This window comes from Antechinus flavipes, chromosome 3 (genome assembly GCF_016432865.1).
Source record: "Antechinus flavipes isolate AdamAnt ecotype Samford, QLD, Australia chromosome 3, AdamAnt_v2, whole genome shotgun sequence".
NCBI classification, from domain to species: domain Eukaryota; kingdom Metazoa; phylum Chordata; class Mammalia; order Dasyuromorphia; family Dasyuridae; genus Antechinus; species Antechinus flavipes.
In genome coordinates this window covers 163,323,646-163,337,800 of record NC_067400.1, presented here as the reverse complement: position 1 = coordinate 163,337,800, position 14,155 = coordinate 163,323,646, and the positions used below count along the sequence as shown (strand labels likewise).

At 33.0% G+C, this 14,155-nt stretch overlaps 1 protein-coding gene across 2 annotated transcripts in view; it reads left to right on the top strand.

Annotated features, from left to right (window-relative positions):
• Positions 1 to 14,155, top strand: part of NALF1 (NALCN channel auxiliary factor 1) — a 739,264-nt gene that overhangs the window by 706,320 nt on the left and 18,789 nt on the right. The window contains exon 3 of one of the 2 annotated variants that reach the window (XM_051984171.1): positions 1,252 to 1,305. The exons of the other annotated variant lie outside the window; for it this stretch is intronic. Coding sequence (XP_051840131.1) covers positions 1,252 to 1,280 — 29 coding nt within the window. The 3' untranslated portion in view covers positions 1,281 to 1,305. The remainder of the gene's footprint in view (positions 1 to 1,251; positions 1,306 to 14,155) is intronic. 2 annotated transcript variants of the gene reach the window in all.

Here is a 14,155-nt window from a genome sequence, read left to right as displayed (position 1 = left end):
TGGAAAAGGAGGTGCTCCCTCACAGGTGAAATTAAAGCCTGATTGGTAAAAAAAAAAAAAAAAAAAAAATTATGAGGGGATGGACATATTAATGAGGATATAGGCTAAAAGTCTTAAACTCCTGCTGAGAATGTGGCTTTATCATGTCACTTACCTTCCCCTAGGAATCTGGACATAGGAATCCATCTCTACCAGTGCACTATGATTGGTTCTCTCTTTCATAAACTGAATTACTCTAAATTATGGGCAGGGGTGAGAGAGAAAGGGGGTAGCATCACAAAAGTCTACACTTACTTCCTAAAGGCAAGAATTCACCTAGATTAGATTTTATTTGTAAATTCTAGTTGGGTGGAGTCCTGCCCTAAATCACAGAGCCAGTAGGATTTAGACAATCTCATCTATCAGCAATATCCTTAAGATAATGACTGACAGGTATACAATCCATAGTCTCTGAATGAGGAAATTGAAAGGAAAAACCTCAATCCAAATTTGACAATTGATTATTAATATAATAGAAAAAATAATCACTTATCATCATAATTATATTATGAAGCAAGACGTTACAATACAGAAACTTTATTAGAGTAAATCAAGATTTATTACAAGGATGCATAAGAACAGGTATCTAATATTTCCATTAGCAATGAATGCAATTCATTTGCCAAGTTGAGAGCAGCACCCTAAGCCACTCTTAAGATTCAGATTCCTGATTACTAGGCACATGTCAGACTTGGTCAATATATCACCAAGAATGCATGGTGATAGTTAATATCTCTAAAAATTGAATGAGTTCTTCCTCAGGGTTTTTGTACCTCTTTGTGGCAAAATGGAAAAATACTGAGAGTTGGATTTTTGTTTTGTTTATATTTTTTTTTTCATCAAAACTAGGTTCCCACAGGATGGAGAATTACAACAGAGATTCTAACCCAGAGCTCAGGGCTTTATCACTATGTGAAGATAAAATCCTACCTACACTGATTATATACAGGACATCTTGGGGTGGGGGGGGGAAGGGAGAATGGGATATGGGGAGAGCTTGAACTAGAGGAAAACTGCCCTGTGCCTGATGGGAAAGCTAGGATTACTGGAAATAGAAATTTAAGCAGAAAAGCAAAACTCAGAAATAATAATGATAATATTAAAATAGCTAGAATTTATATAGCGCTTTACAGTTTGCAGAATATTTTACAAATATCACATTTTGTCCTCAGAACAATTCCAGAAGATACAATTACTATCTTTATTTTACAGTTGAGGAACCTGAAGCAGAAAGAAATTAAATGACTTGTCCTGAACTTACAGCTAGTAAGTATCTGAGGTCAAATTTGAACTCAGGCCTTCCTGACTCCAGGTACAGTGTTCGCTCTGTGCACTGTAGTGCCACCTAATCGCCTCTCATATCACACATAATAGGTGATTATCAGATAATGAATGGAGCTGGAATGGAGCCTCCAACACAGTTGGTATCTCATGGCCTTCTCCCAATTGCTATTGCGAACATACTCTCATTGTACCATCTTCATCCTGAATCGGAATATGCTCAGATCTGATTAAAAAAAAAAAAATCTAAGACAGGAAATCTAATGCAGGAAAGTTGAATCTTAACTTCCAACACTCTAGGTACCTTCAGAAGCAACACCTACTATTCAGAGGGTACCTAAAAGCTTCGAATGAAGTTTCCTCAAATATCCAATTCACTAAGCACCAAATTACACATGATTCTGTTGCTAGATTATACAAGAAAGTCCTAATAGATTGGGGCTTCTAAGTTAGAAAAAAGCTGGAGATGTAGTCCCCCAAGTATTGTTCTATCCATTGTGACCATGTGGCATGAGAGGCAGCTCCCAATTCTTTTCTCTCTCTCTTTTAGTTAGTGGTACATGCATACAGAGACTTCTGAACATCTCCTAAAACTTTAATGCTCTTCCTTAGGGTAGTGGCAGGCTCAAAACAAGCTGTCCTCAAATAATTAAGAGTGAGTTGTAAATGTTTGGTAGAGGTAATACATTTAATTAGTTTGTACCGGATTTGTATATGGGTATAATTTGCATACCGATTACCTACTTCGAATATTTTCAGTTTGTCCATGATTTTTATTATTGTTATCACAACCTGTCCCCTTATGATCCTAGAAATGGTTATAGACCAAAAACATCTGGAGTAACTCTTTTCAATGGAGGTTCCTGTGATCACAAGGGCTTAGGCACAAGCCTAGAAGAAAAGAGGGACATTCTTATCAAATGCTTAGTCTTGATTCTGCTGAAATTAAGATACTTTATTCAATCTCGATTTTGGCTTCTCTGTTCATAAAATAATACTGGAGTGGTGTTTTAAAAATTAATCAGGGAGTTTTTCTAAAATGCTACAAGGCATGAATGTGTCATTTTAGCATCAAGCTAATGTAAGCTAAAGGTCTTGAGGGTAGATGATAATTCACAAGGCAGTCGTGATATTTTAGAAACTTATGATCTTTTTCTGTAAAATAAAAAGGTTGGATTGGAATTTTGACTCTATGATCTCACTCTTCTCTGTGATATTCAAGTGATATTTCTCTATCTGTCTCTGTCTCTCTTTCTCTCTCTTTCTATTTCTATCTCCATGTATTTCTCTTCCTATCTGTCTCTCTGCCTCTGTCTCCTCTTTGTGGTTTTCTCTGTCTCTCTCTTTCTGATTCACTATGTTTCCTTTCTCCCTCTTCCTCCCTCTCTCCTTTTCCCTCTTTCCCCTCTCCTTTCCTTCATCTCTCTCTCTCTCTCTCTCTCTCTCTCTCTCTCTCTCTCTCTCTCTCTCTCTCTCTCTCTCTCACACACACACACACACACACACACACACACACACACACACAAAACCCTGAGAGAAAGCGATGTTGTTTTTCTTACAATAATGAACAAAAATCAAGGAAGCAAAATTATCGGTGTCTTATTCCATAGCCATGAAACTCTTGCATTGATTGATAGAGAGTGAAAACTGAGAATTCTTGGCTATTACATTTTACGTAGACAATTATTACAGCTAAAGGGTGAGGGGAGGCAGAGAGAAAAGGTGATTCTTTGGGGGTTACTGACAATGGAGATAAAGCATGTTTTTGAAATTATATGTAAATGTTGCATTCAATTTTTCAGCTATGACAAGAATAAGGTTATGTTTCTTTTTCTTGGGAAAATATTGTGGGCGGCTGTTGTTACCTTGACATGCCTATTTTATGATTTCTGATGGAGAATGGGAGACACCTGGTGGATACTGATTACTATTGCAAAATATGTAAAATGAAGCTGATGAAAATTTAATGCTAATGCTTAAGTAAAGAAGGAAGGAAAGAAGAAAAATGATACTGGGAAAAAATAGAGCAAAACATTCTGGTTAATTTATCAACTGAATTATGATTACCTAATTAATAATTCACCTGTAAAAGAAAAGAAATGTAGACATTCAATACTTAGCTTTAATCTTGAAGAAGACCATGACATCAGGGTGACTTGACATGCAATTGAATTGGATTTAAGTGACAAAATGCAAGGTCACCTGCTTCACTTTACCCTCCAGAACCATTTGGATTCAGTGGCAAGATAGAGATCAAGAAGACTGGAGATGGTCCTAGGTGCACTGGGAGACTTTGGCCTTTTTAAACTAAAGTTTTCAACAGTTCTCAGTTTGACTGAGGCCACACCCATTCAGTGATTAAAGTTAGGAAGCAATTGGGACAAAGAATCTCCTTTTTCACTTAATCTAAAAAATATCTAATTGCTACCTAGCCTTAATCACTGAATAAATGATTTGATTATGTGAATACAGGGTAGTTGAAAAAAAAAATTTTCTGAATTTCAGCTTATTCCATCTACTTTTAAAGTACTCATGGAATGACATGCAAAAAAAAAAAAAAGGCAGTAATAATAGTTGCTATTTACTTATAGCACTTTAAGTTTTACAAAGTGTTAACATTATATCATTTAATCCTTACAGGAACCCTATGAAGTAGTATTAGCCATTTTTAATGGATTAGAAAACTGGGGATCCGAAAGCTAAGTGATTTGATCATAATTAATAAAGACTTAAAAAGAATAAAGCTTTTTAAATAAAAATTTAAGTGGAATTTTGAAAAAATGTATTTTATCTTACTAAGAACATAAATTGTTTTGCAGGCAGTTATATCCTTACATATATTTTTCAAATATTGTAATATTTCCCCTTCTACAATACTCCCCCCTTCCCCCCAAAAAATCTGTTTATACACACACACACACACACACACACACACACATACACGTATATATAAATAAATGGGCATGTATATTGTGTTGTGTGTACATATGTGTATATATGTAAATATATACATAAACACATGCAAACATATATACATAAATGTATACATAGCTATATGCATTAATTTTATAAATTAGATATTCTCACTATATCTACATCTCATCCTATTATTTCATTGCATGATACAAAATCATAAAATTCTCTAAGAAGATTCCAAAGAAGAAAGAAGAAAAGATGAGCATTGTAATTTTAACATGCACAAGTTAAACAAAAGTGTATAATCCTATATTTTTTTCTAAATACATTTGTCTCTTTGCTATTATTCTTTTAAGATCTCAAGATAGACATTGCCTTAGGCTTTCTTCTCTGCAAAAATAAAATTCCCACATGAATATCTGACTAGTGACTTAGATAATCCAAAACAGCTGATGATAGGAATGCTGAACTTTTAGACAAACCAATTGTCAGGGTTATCTTCTCCCCATTCTTCCTATATTTTTCATTCACAGCAATTTTATTCTTGCCATCATCTCATTCTGATCAAAGTTCATTAGTTATGTGAAAGGGCCTTGGAAATTGTAAAGGGCTTACAAATGTAATGTGCTATTCTCCCTGTCATTGCTATTATGAAATCCAAGCTATTGTCCTCCTCCTAACTCTTCAACCACAGAAATGTAACCAGATTTGACTGGAGCATGGTCTGAATATGTGTAATATTTCTGGGCTCAGAGAAGAATGGATTCAAGTGAAGGGAAATGTCCATTTCAATATGGAAATGAAAGAAGAAAGAGGCATTTGGTTTGTATGATGTCTTCTGGCTAAAATTTTGACTGTGTCTGATATAGGGCATTTTTATATATAATAAATTTAAATCAGAAAAGAAGGCCTATTTCAGAATCATTCTGTCTGGCTTGCTCTAACTCACCTTTCTCCTGGAAATATTCACCTAAAATGAAATCTGTGCTTTAAGGTCCCACTTATATCTGCTATAAAGCTGAATAGTAATGAATGAACCTGATTAAATTCACTAATTTCCTCAGGGTCCCTTGTTGGCATCTCCAAAGAACCATAATTCTATTGAAATAGAAACTTGGTATTAATGCAGCTTAGTACAATGAGAACAAGATCTCATCCTCATTTTTAGGATGAATATATAAAAGACCTCTTTTTTGTCTGGATTTCAAACCATTCACTGCCTTTTTTTTTTTTTTTTTTTTGATGTACTTCTTGTGTAGCCATGAACCACAGAAAGGGTCATGTTAGCACTGAAAGAACTTATAATTTTACAGATGAGAAAACTGAAACCCAAAAACTTTTAAACTAGCTAATCACCCAACTAGCTAGTGACAATCAGGACTATGATTTGGACATTATAATTGTCATTCCTGATCTCTTCCCATTCATTTTTTAAATTTCATTTTTACTAAGGTAATAAAATTCTATTATAGTTCTAAACTCTTAGCTATTAGTAAAGGGTTTACCAAGAATAGCCATTCTTTCTTCTATCTGATTTTTTAAATGTTTTAGCCAATGGTCTTTTTATAATGTTTCATTTTTGACCATATCTCAGGACCAAGAATCAAACCATGTTCAGGTAACTGAAGATTTGATCCAAAGATTCTGGATAGTACTTTCCCAGTCATTGTTTCATTCTATTGGAAAGAATTGCTTCAGAAATGAAAAAAAGATCATTATACTTTTAATAATAGTTAGCATTTATACTTTGTTTTAAGGCCTTAACATGTCCCAACATTAATATTTTTGCTATTATAAAAAGAAATGTGACTAGCCTTTGAAAAGATATTTTTTACCTAATGTTTTTATATCATCAACAATTATTAAACACATTTTATGTACCAGGTGTTCTACTGAGTGCTTGGAATACAAAGAAAGGCATGAATAGTCCCTGACCACAGGAGTTCACAATCTAATGATGAACAACACAAATTAAGATTTGTACATCATCATTTGAAGATAATCTCAGAGGGAAGATACTTAATATTGTTAAGTGACACTAAGAAAGACTTTTTTACACAAGGTAGAATGTTAGTTGGGACTTGAAGGACCTAAGGAAATCGAAGGGCAGACATGAGGAGGGAGGGAGTTCTAGCAGTAAAGGGACATCCAGTGAAGATGAAGTGTTTTCTGTGAGGAACTACAAGGATGCCAGTGTTATTAATAGAATATCAAAGACTATATGGAAGGGAGCCCAAGTATAAGAAGACTTGGAAAGGTAGTATGGGCCAAGTTATGAATAATTTAAAAAGCTAAACAAAGGATTTTATTTTTGATTCTGGAGTTAATAGGAAGAAATGGGTGTTTATTTGTAATGACCATGCTAACACCCAGGATATCCCAGAATCAGCTGGAGTCAGGATAAGCAAAAGTCCTTAATCTTTATTCTCAGTCCCCAGACGCAGGATTGAACAGGATAGATGGAGAATCTCCGCAAACACCTTCTCCCTAGTCTACCACCAAGAGTCTCTCTGGCTAGTCTTATTCCACCCTTCAGTCCCTCCTACAATCCTCTATACATCAATCATTGAGCTAGTATGGATAGTGGAAAGGACCATTTTCCAAGCATATGCCCATAGAGTATTGTCCAATCAGTAGTTAGCCTCAAGTGCTCAGCAGTCCCCACCTCAGTGCATCAACCCAATACTTTCAGCCCTCTACATTTATTGAATTTGGGATAGGGTTGGGTGACATGGTCAGAAATGGGATTTAGGGAAAACACTTGACAGCTAAGTAGAGAATGAATTAAAGTGAATGCAGACTTGATTCAGGGAAGCCAAACAAAAGAAAGCCTACTCCAGAGTAGTAGCAGTGTCAAAGGAGAGATCCCACATTTAAAAGATAGTGACAGGCCTTCACTAAAACCAGGATCAGTGATAGCCCTTAGAATACATAATACTGTGGATAGAATTGAGCTCCTATAGCTTGAGATCCAGCTTGGTCTTCTTTAAATACCTATTATCAAGTGTATCTGTCTGGTTATCAAAAATCTATGGGTTTATGTTGTCAATTTCATGATTTTTCAGAGCTATATCCTTTGATTTGATATTCTTTCTAGATTTTACACTTTATTTTTGAATGATACTGTTAGTGTGTTCTTTTTTCTTCAATATAATAATATAAGAAGGTTCTCTCTGGGGAAGAAAGGAGTTTTCTCAGGGGAGGTTTTCTTGGAGGCAGCTTTAGTATCAGTTAAGATCAATAATTACCCCAAATGCAGCCAGCTGGTAAAAATACAAATGTTTATTTTCTCCTTCCAAAATAGCCTAGTTAGTTGAGATCTATCCCTCTGCTTGGTTCCAAGAGCTCTTGCAGATTGTCCTTTGCTTCTGCCTCTGCTTTCTTCAGCCACCAGCCAGCTCCACTCTTCATGTAATTATGCTGAAATCTCGACTCGTAGCTTCTTCCTCTCAAAACTCTTCTTCCACTACCAGCCAGCCACGTGGAAAATATTCTTCTGAATCACTCTTCACTGGCTTATATATGACTCTTCTGAGAGAATGGGATCATGGGTTTTCTCCCATAGTGCTCTCTGGCCCTAAGAGCTTCAAGGGAGATGTGAATTCACAGTTATACAGTTAACTTTGTGAATCTCTCATACTTGTGAAGTCCAATGAGTAAAGGTGCAAACACAAGCATTGTATCAATTAGTTCTACTTAGTACCTTGTTTCAGGTTCTGGCCCAAAACATCTTCTTGTAAGATCAGATCAATAATCTATCAACTCTAATGAGTTAGCAGTTTGTAAAGATTCCAACATCTCCCCCTTTCTTTTGTTTTAGAACATAGGGTGGCCATGATCTCCCTGATTTCTCAAGGATGTGAGAACCCCCCAAAAAAGGGATCATGCCTTCCCTGACACCTCAGGAAATCAAATCAGATTAGCGGGTTTCTGAAGGGGCTCACTTGAAACAGATACACATAAATCCATCAGTATGGGCCAGAACTTTGAAACAGATATACATGCTATACATAAATCCATCAGTATGGGAGGCATTACACATAATTTACATTAGCACATGGCAATATAACATAGGCCAGTAGTAATGTAACAAATAACATGAATCAACATGAAAATTTAAGTACTGCAATAGTCTCATCAACAATTTTTCATCTAAAGAAATCCAATGATTCTTGCAATTACATAAAATACATAAGCACATAGCAATATAACACAGGGTAGTAGTAATGTAACAAATAACATGAATCAGGAAGTGTTTGTGGATAGACTCAATTTATTTGATATCAACTTCCAGGCCTGCTGGTAAGTCCATTATCAAGATCCCAAACTCTTAATATCCATAGATCAAATGAATAAGCCTAAAGGAAAGTTTGACTTTAGAAAGCCTAATTCTGTGCATTCCCCCATTCTCCTTAGCATTAAACCTCAGGCAATTCCCATACTTATGTTCTATTTTTCATTACATTTTCTTTTATCAAAAACTACTTTCAAGAAAAATTCTGGATTCATCTATAAACTAAATGGTAAATAAAAAGGGTTTAATATTACCCTTTAAGCTGATGTTTCAATAGGCTTACAAAACATTCAATAAACAGCAAAAGGGAGTAATAGAAAACTATCTAGGGACAGTAGAGTATTTTCTATAGCCCTGAAATCAAACATAAAAAGGTATATTTTTCACTTCTAGTTGGCTAGGTGACTGGTTTTCCAGATCTTAATTGTGACTTCCCAATTGGTTTTAAAATATTTGGGTCATATTACTGCAGAGATCCTCCCATTGATTTCCATTTAGACCATTTAGACACTCCTATTTTTTCCCCAAGCTCCAAATAGATGTTTCTTTCTAAAAGTAAAATCAGTTCAAACCAATTAAATGTGGAAACTGATAGAAATTTAGCTCAATGGCTCAACTACCCTTCTTGTCTGTTTTGAAGTTAGTAACTCTGGGTAGAAGAAAATCAAAAGGCATCTTTATTGTTCCTATTGTTCATTTGAAGTTACTTGTCACAACCAAATGAATTGTATTTATAGTAAATTTATAAAATGTTATAATTTAAGTATATGCTTCAGTATTTCAGTACATCTGTGATTTTATAAGCAAGAATTCTCTTATCGCAAATACAGAAAATAAACCATTCAAACAATCCATGCAGATCTTATCAATTTCTTTCTTCCATAGAATATTTATATAACATAACATGTTAGTAGGATTGTTAATACATTGCACTTTCTAGATAACTATTTAAAGGCAAATAACCTAATGTTTTACAAGGAGTGCTGCAAGAGAATGGAGTATGAAACTATAGGTCAATAAGCTTGATTCTGCTTCCTGGAGATATTTTAAAACAGATCAATAAAGACATGTTTGGCAAATATCTAGATAGAACGTGGTCATGAAAAAGAACATCATGAATTCATCAAGAATAGGTCATGACAGAATAACTTCATTTCCTTTTTTGACATTGTCATTAGTGGGCACATAAGAATGATGCTATGAATATAATTTACCTAGATTTTAGCAAAACTTTAAAGTCTAATTTATATCAGTAATTACTAATGGTCTAAGGTCAACATGGCAAGATGTATCTAACAGTATACCAAGGGTTTCTGCAGAACTATATGTTGTGGATAGAAATTTCAATAAACTAATTTAGCCTTTATATCAGGGAAAAAAAAACGCAAAAAGATCTATCCAAAAATAGCATAGCCTTATTTAAGAGGTGGTGGGTTATCCCATGCCAGGAAGACTGAAGTCTATCATTTAAGTAGAGACTGAATGATCACACATGAGAGATTCCTTTCATAAAATGGGTTGGACTGTTAGATGACTTCCAAGCTTTTACAATTCTAAAATTATATAGTTTTATAAACTAGGTTATCTTATTTAATGTCCATAAAATATTTGATTATGTCTTTTACAACACTCTTTGTGTGCAAGTTATTCTTTGGGAATATAATATGCCTTACTTGTCCATAGCATGTGCTTTCACATAGTTCTTTTGGTCACCTAAATTGTAGTATATAAAATTCACAATGTGTAGCTAATTATTAAGCAAAGGTACTATTGTTATTGTTAAGTCAATTTTTTAGAAATGTTCCATTCTTTGTGACCCTCTTTGGCATTTTCTTGGCAAAGATATTGGAGTGGTCTACCAGTTCATTTTACTATAAGAAATTGAGGCAGTGTTAAGTTACTTGCCCAAGATCCCAGAGCTAATAAGTGTTTTAAGGCCAGATGTGAATTCAAGAAGATTAAGGTACTATAACATACACTAAAATATCACTTAAAATAGCTACCTTAGGGAACTATGGAATGATTCCAATAATATCAAATATAAATACAAATCCCTTATCACTTCAAAGTTACTGGCACATTCTTGCAAATATTTTTAATGCTGGAAATTTTTTTTTCTTTGAGAATAAACTTGCTTTTTGGAAAAAGTCAAAGGTTATTCAATGTTCAGTCTGAAAATCAAGGTAAATAACCAAATCAGGTAAAGCATTTAGATTTAAAAATAAGTTATAGCAGAAAAGTAATGAACCTGATTTTCTTGTGTGATTTATGGTTTATAACCCATTTCAATTAATAAGACACTTTTACAAGTGACTTTAGCAATTACAGTATCACTGAAATAATTTTCTTTCTTCCTTTGTTGATGGCTTTGAAAGACAAAGCAATTAGAATCTTAAGTTCTGAATATGTTTTAAACATATATTCTCATTATGTAGTCAGAAAGAGAGAGAGAGAGGGAGGAAGGGAAGGAAGGAGAGAGGAAGAAAGAAAGAAAGAAAGAGAGAGGAGGAAGGAGGAATGGAGGAAGGGAAGAAGGAAGGAAGGAAGGAAAAAAGATTAAAAATCTTTGTTCTCAGAAAATTAGTGCAGTTTTAGTAATGATCACACTTTAAATTTATCCCAAATTTTTGCAAATGATGACCTTTAGTATCAGAAATTAGATTTTCAACTTTATTTATATAGAGTTGGAGGTCCTCTAATTTTCACTTTTAAAGAATGTTGACATGAATTTTCATATTTTTCAGATCTTCTCAAACCAGAAAATCTTAGAAGTACTAGAATGCTTTTTCATTACAAGGTTAATATTAACCTTGGGGCTTATAAATGCAAATAAAATACAAATTATGACTCATTTCCTAATTGTGCTTGACTTTGCCTGACATCTTTTTAAAAAGTGTGCATATTTGATTAAACTACTTGTGGATGCTTAATCCTCATTTCCTTTCTGTTTTTCTTTCCATAGTTTTCTTAAATCTCTACTAAAATTCTGTTCACTTTCTATTCTGTTTCACATCCTATAACTCTCCTTCCAAATTCACCCCACATAATCTTGGCCAATCTATACCACAAATTTTTTTGTTGTTGTTAACGCTTCATCCTCTATGTTTATAAGAACTTAAAATTGGGCTGAGGGAGGAGAACAAGAATCATAGTCCTTACACATATAGCCACTCACTTACAACATTCATTTCTATCAGTAAATAACCAAGTTTACTATATCATACACATAAATGGTGAAAATGAGAAATTTTTAATCAAGTGGAGTATGTTTTTAACTAAGTAAAGTAATTCCAATTACTTGAGAAGAATGTTGTACAGAAAAAAAATGGTATTGGAAGGGTTAACTGCTTTGAAATATGACTGGATTTCTAATTGTGCAATAATTTTTTTTTCACATGGATGATTTTTAAATGCATTTTCTCATGCAAGACATTAGCAATGGTTAATATAAAATCTACTGCCTCTGAGCAAGGCCAAGGTGAAGAATAAGGACATCTGGGAAGAAGGAAGTACAGATTTTTCTGAAAAAAAGAAGAATTCAGAACTCTTACAAAAGAAATTGGACATGAGAAATCAGACACAAAATTTTAAAAATAAGATTGTTTTTGATATTTGATCTTTTTAGTTTTTTACTGTAATGAAATGAAGTTACAATCTACTAATATACATGGTAATTAGTATTTGCATTTTTAATGTGCAATAGATTCTTTTTAAAAATAAAAATTCTGCCCATTCCAATAAAACTTGGAATAAATGTTACTCTGGCCTGAAACTTTTCTAAGCACCAAGAAAACCCTTTTCATGTGACTCTTATTAAAAATCAATGGGAAGCATGCTACTAAAAGCCAGATAAGTCTTTTTTGGAGAATTTCCATCCCACTTATGAATGTCATTTTATTCTCTTAATTCTGACAGTTTCCATTCCTCTTGTCATAAGTAATTTAAAGACACAAAAGTAAGTTAATATTTGTTCATTTTCCTTTATTATTAAACTCTTGGAGTTCACTTATTGTCTTCAAGTATTTATTGAGCAGCTTTTGTATTCCTGGAACTCCTTTAGATACTTGAATCAGAAACCAAAGAAATTATCCAGGAACTCTCTGGAAGTTAAATTCTAAAACATGCACAGGTTTGACAAAATCCAAGGGACTAGCAAATAATAAATACATATGTAATATGGCATTGTTTCAATGCAATTCAACAAACATTTATTAATGGATGAAAAAGCATGTATTCAGTATTTACTATATATTAATTACTGACAATACAAAAAGAATATCAATGTAGTGTCTGCTCTCAAGGAGCTTATACTGTAATTGGGAGAAACAACAAGTAGGAGGATATAGATACAAAAGAGAAAGAAAAGCCTTAAGGTCTAAGGGTACAATAGCAAAAAATTGGTAAAGTTGGTAAAAATGACCATGTTTTTAGTTGTGGAAGGTTTAACTGCAAGGCAAGATCCAGAGGATCTTGGGCTGAATTTGTAGGACAGATGGTAAGGTCTGGTGGTCTTCTACTTCACCTGAAAGATCACCATTGGTGACTTATAGCCCATATCATTAAACATCTACTTTATACAAAAGCAATTTGACATGTCTTTGTTCATATGAATAGGAATGAATTCAGACGTATTCTCTCTAAGCTTATGTTGGTCTTAATTTTTCCTACTCATACACGCATTCAAAAATTTTCTAGAAGGAAAAAAATAATGTTCAAATTGGAGAAAACAAGTTCTCTTAGGATGTGAAGAATAATATTATTGAAGTAATTCTTGATTATCAGCATTCTAATTCTAATAAAATTCTAATATGGAATGAACATATTTTAATGTATTCTTGGGCATACCATAGAATGTTAAACAAATAGATACAAGCACATATCCATACATATAAACATGGATACATACAAACAAATACAAATGTAGAAAGATATTATATATATATATTATATATATATATATATATATATATATATATACATGTGTGAATGAGTACATATGTAATCAAATTCATATAAGCAAGACAATGTTTGCACTTTCTAATTGTCATTCCTCAATTTGGTTATAATTCCATCTTGTCTTTAGTAATTTGAATAAACTGAAAAAAATATAATTAATTATGCACTTATAGACTTTTACTGGAGAACACACAGATTCTTATATTGCATAGTTAAGGTCATCAGTACAAAAGTTATTTTAAAAAAAAGAATACATATAAATACAATCTCTTGATTTTCTGAAGTAAGGAAAATGGAAAATTATATTTAAGAGAATAAACTAAGATAAAACAAAGATCTATGTAAGAATAAACTTTTCTAAGTTTTGCAGATGAAGTTTGTTTTATAGCATAGACGAGAGGCTTTATATGTATATCTCTTTTTTAAAGTCCAGCACCAAATTGTAATTATTTTAATTGTTCTAAAGAAACATGCTGATATATTCTGAAAAATCTACTGGCTTACTTAAAGAATTTGCTTTATTATTCTTTCTTTTTTAGATTATAAACTCTAATAATAAATATATTTATTTATATTATATTATTATATTAAAAAATAAAAATAATAAATAAACTCAGAATAAAGAGCTTAGAATGTCATTTGTGCTTAAAATTAATATTTAGCAATTTA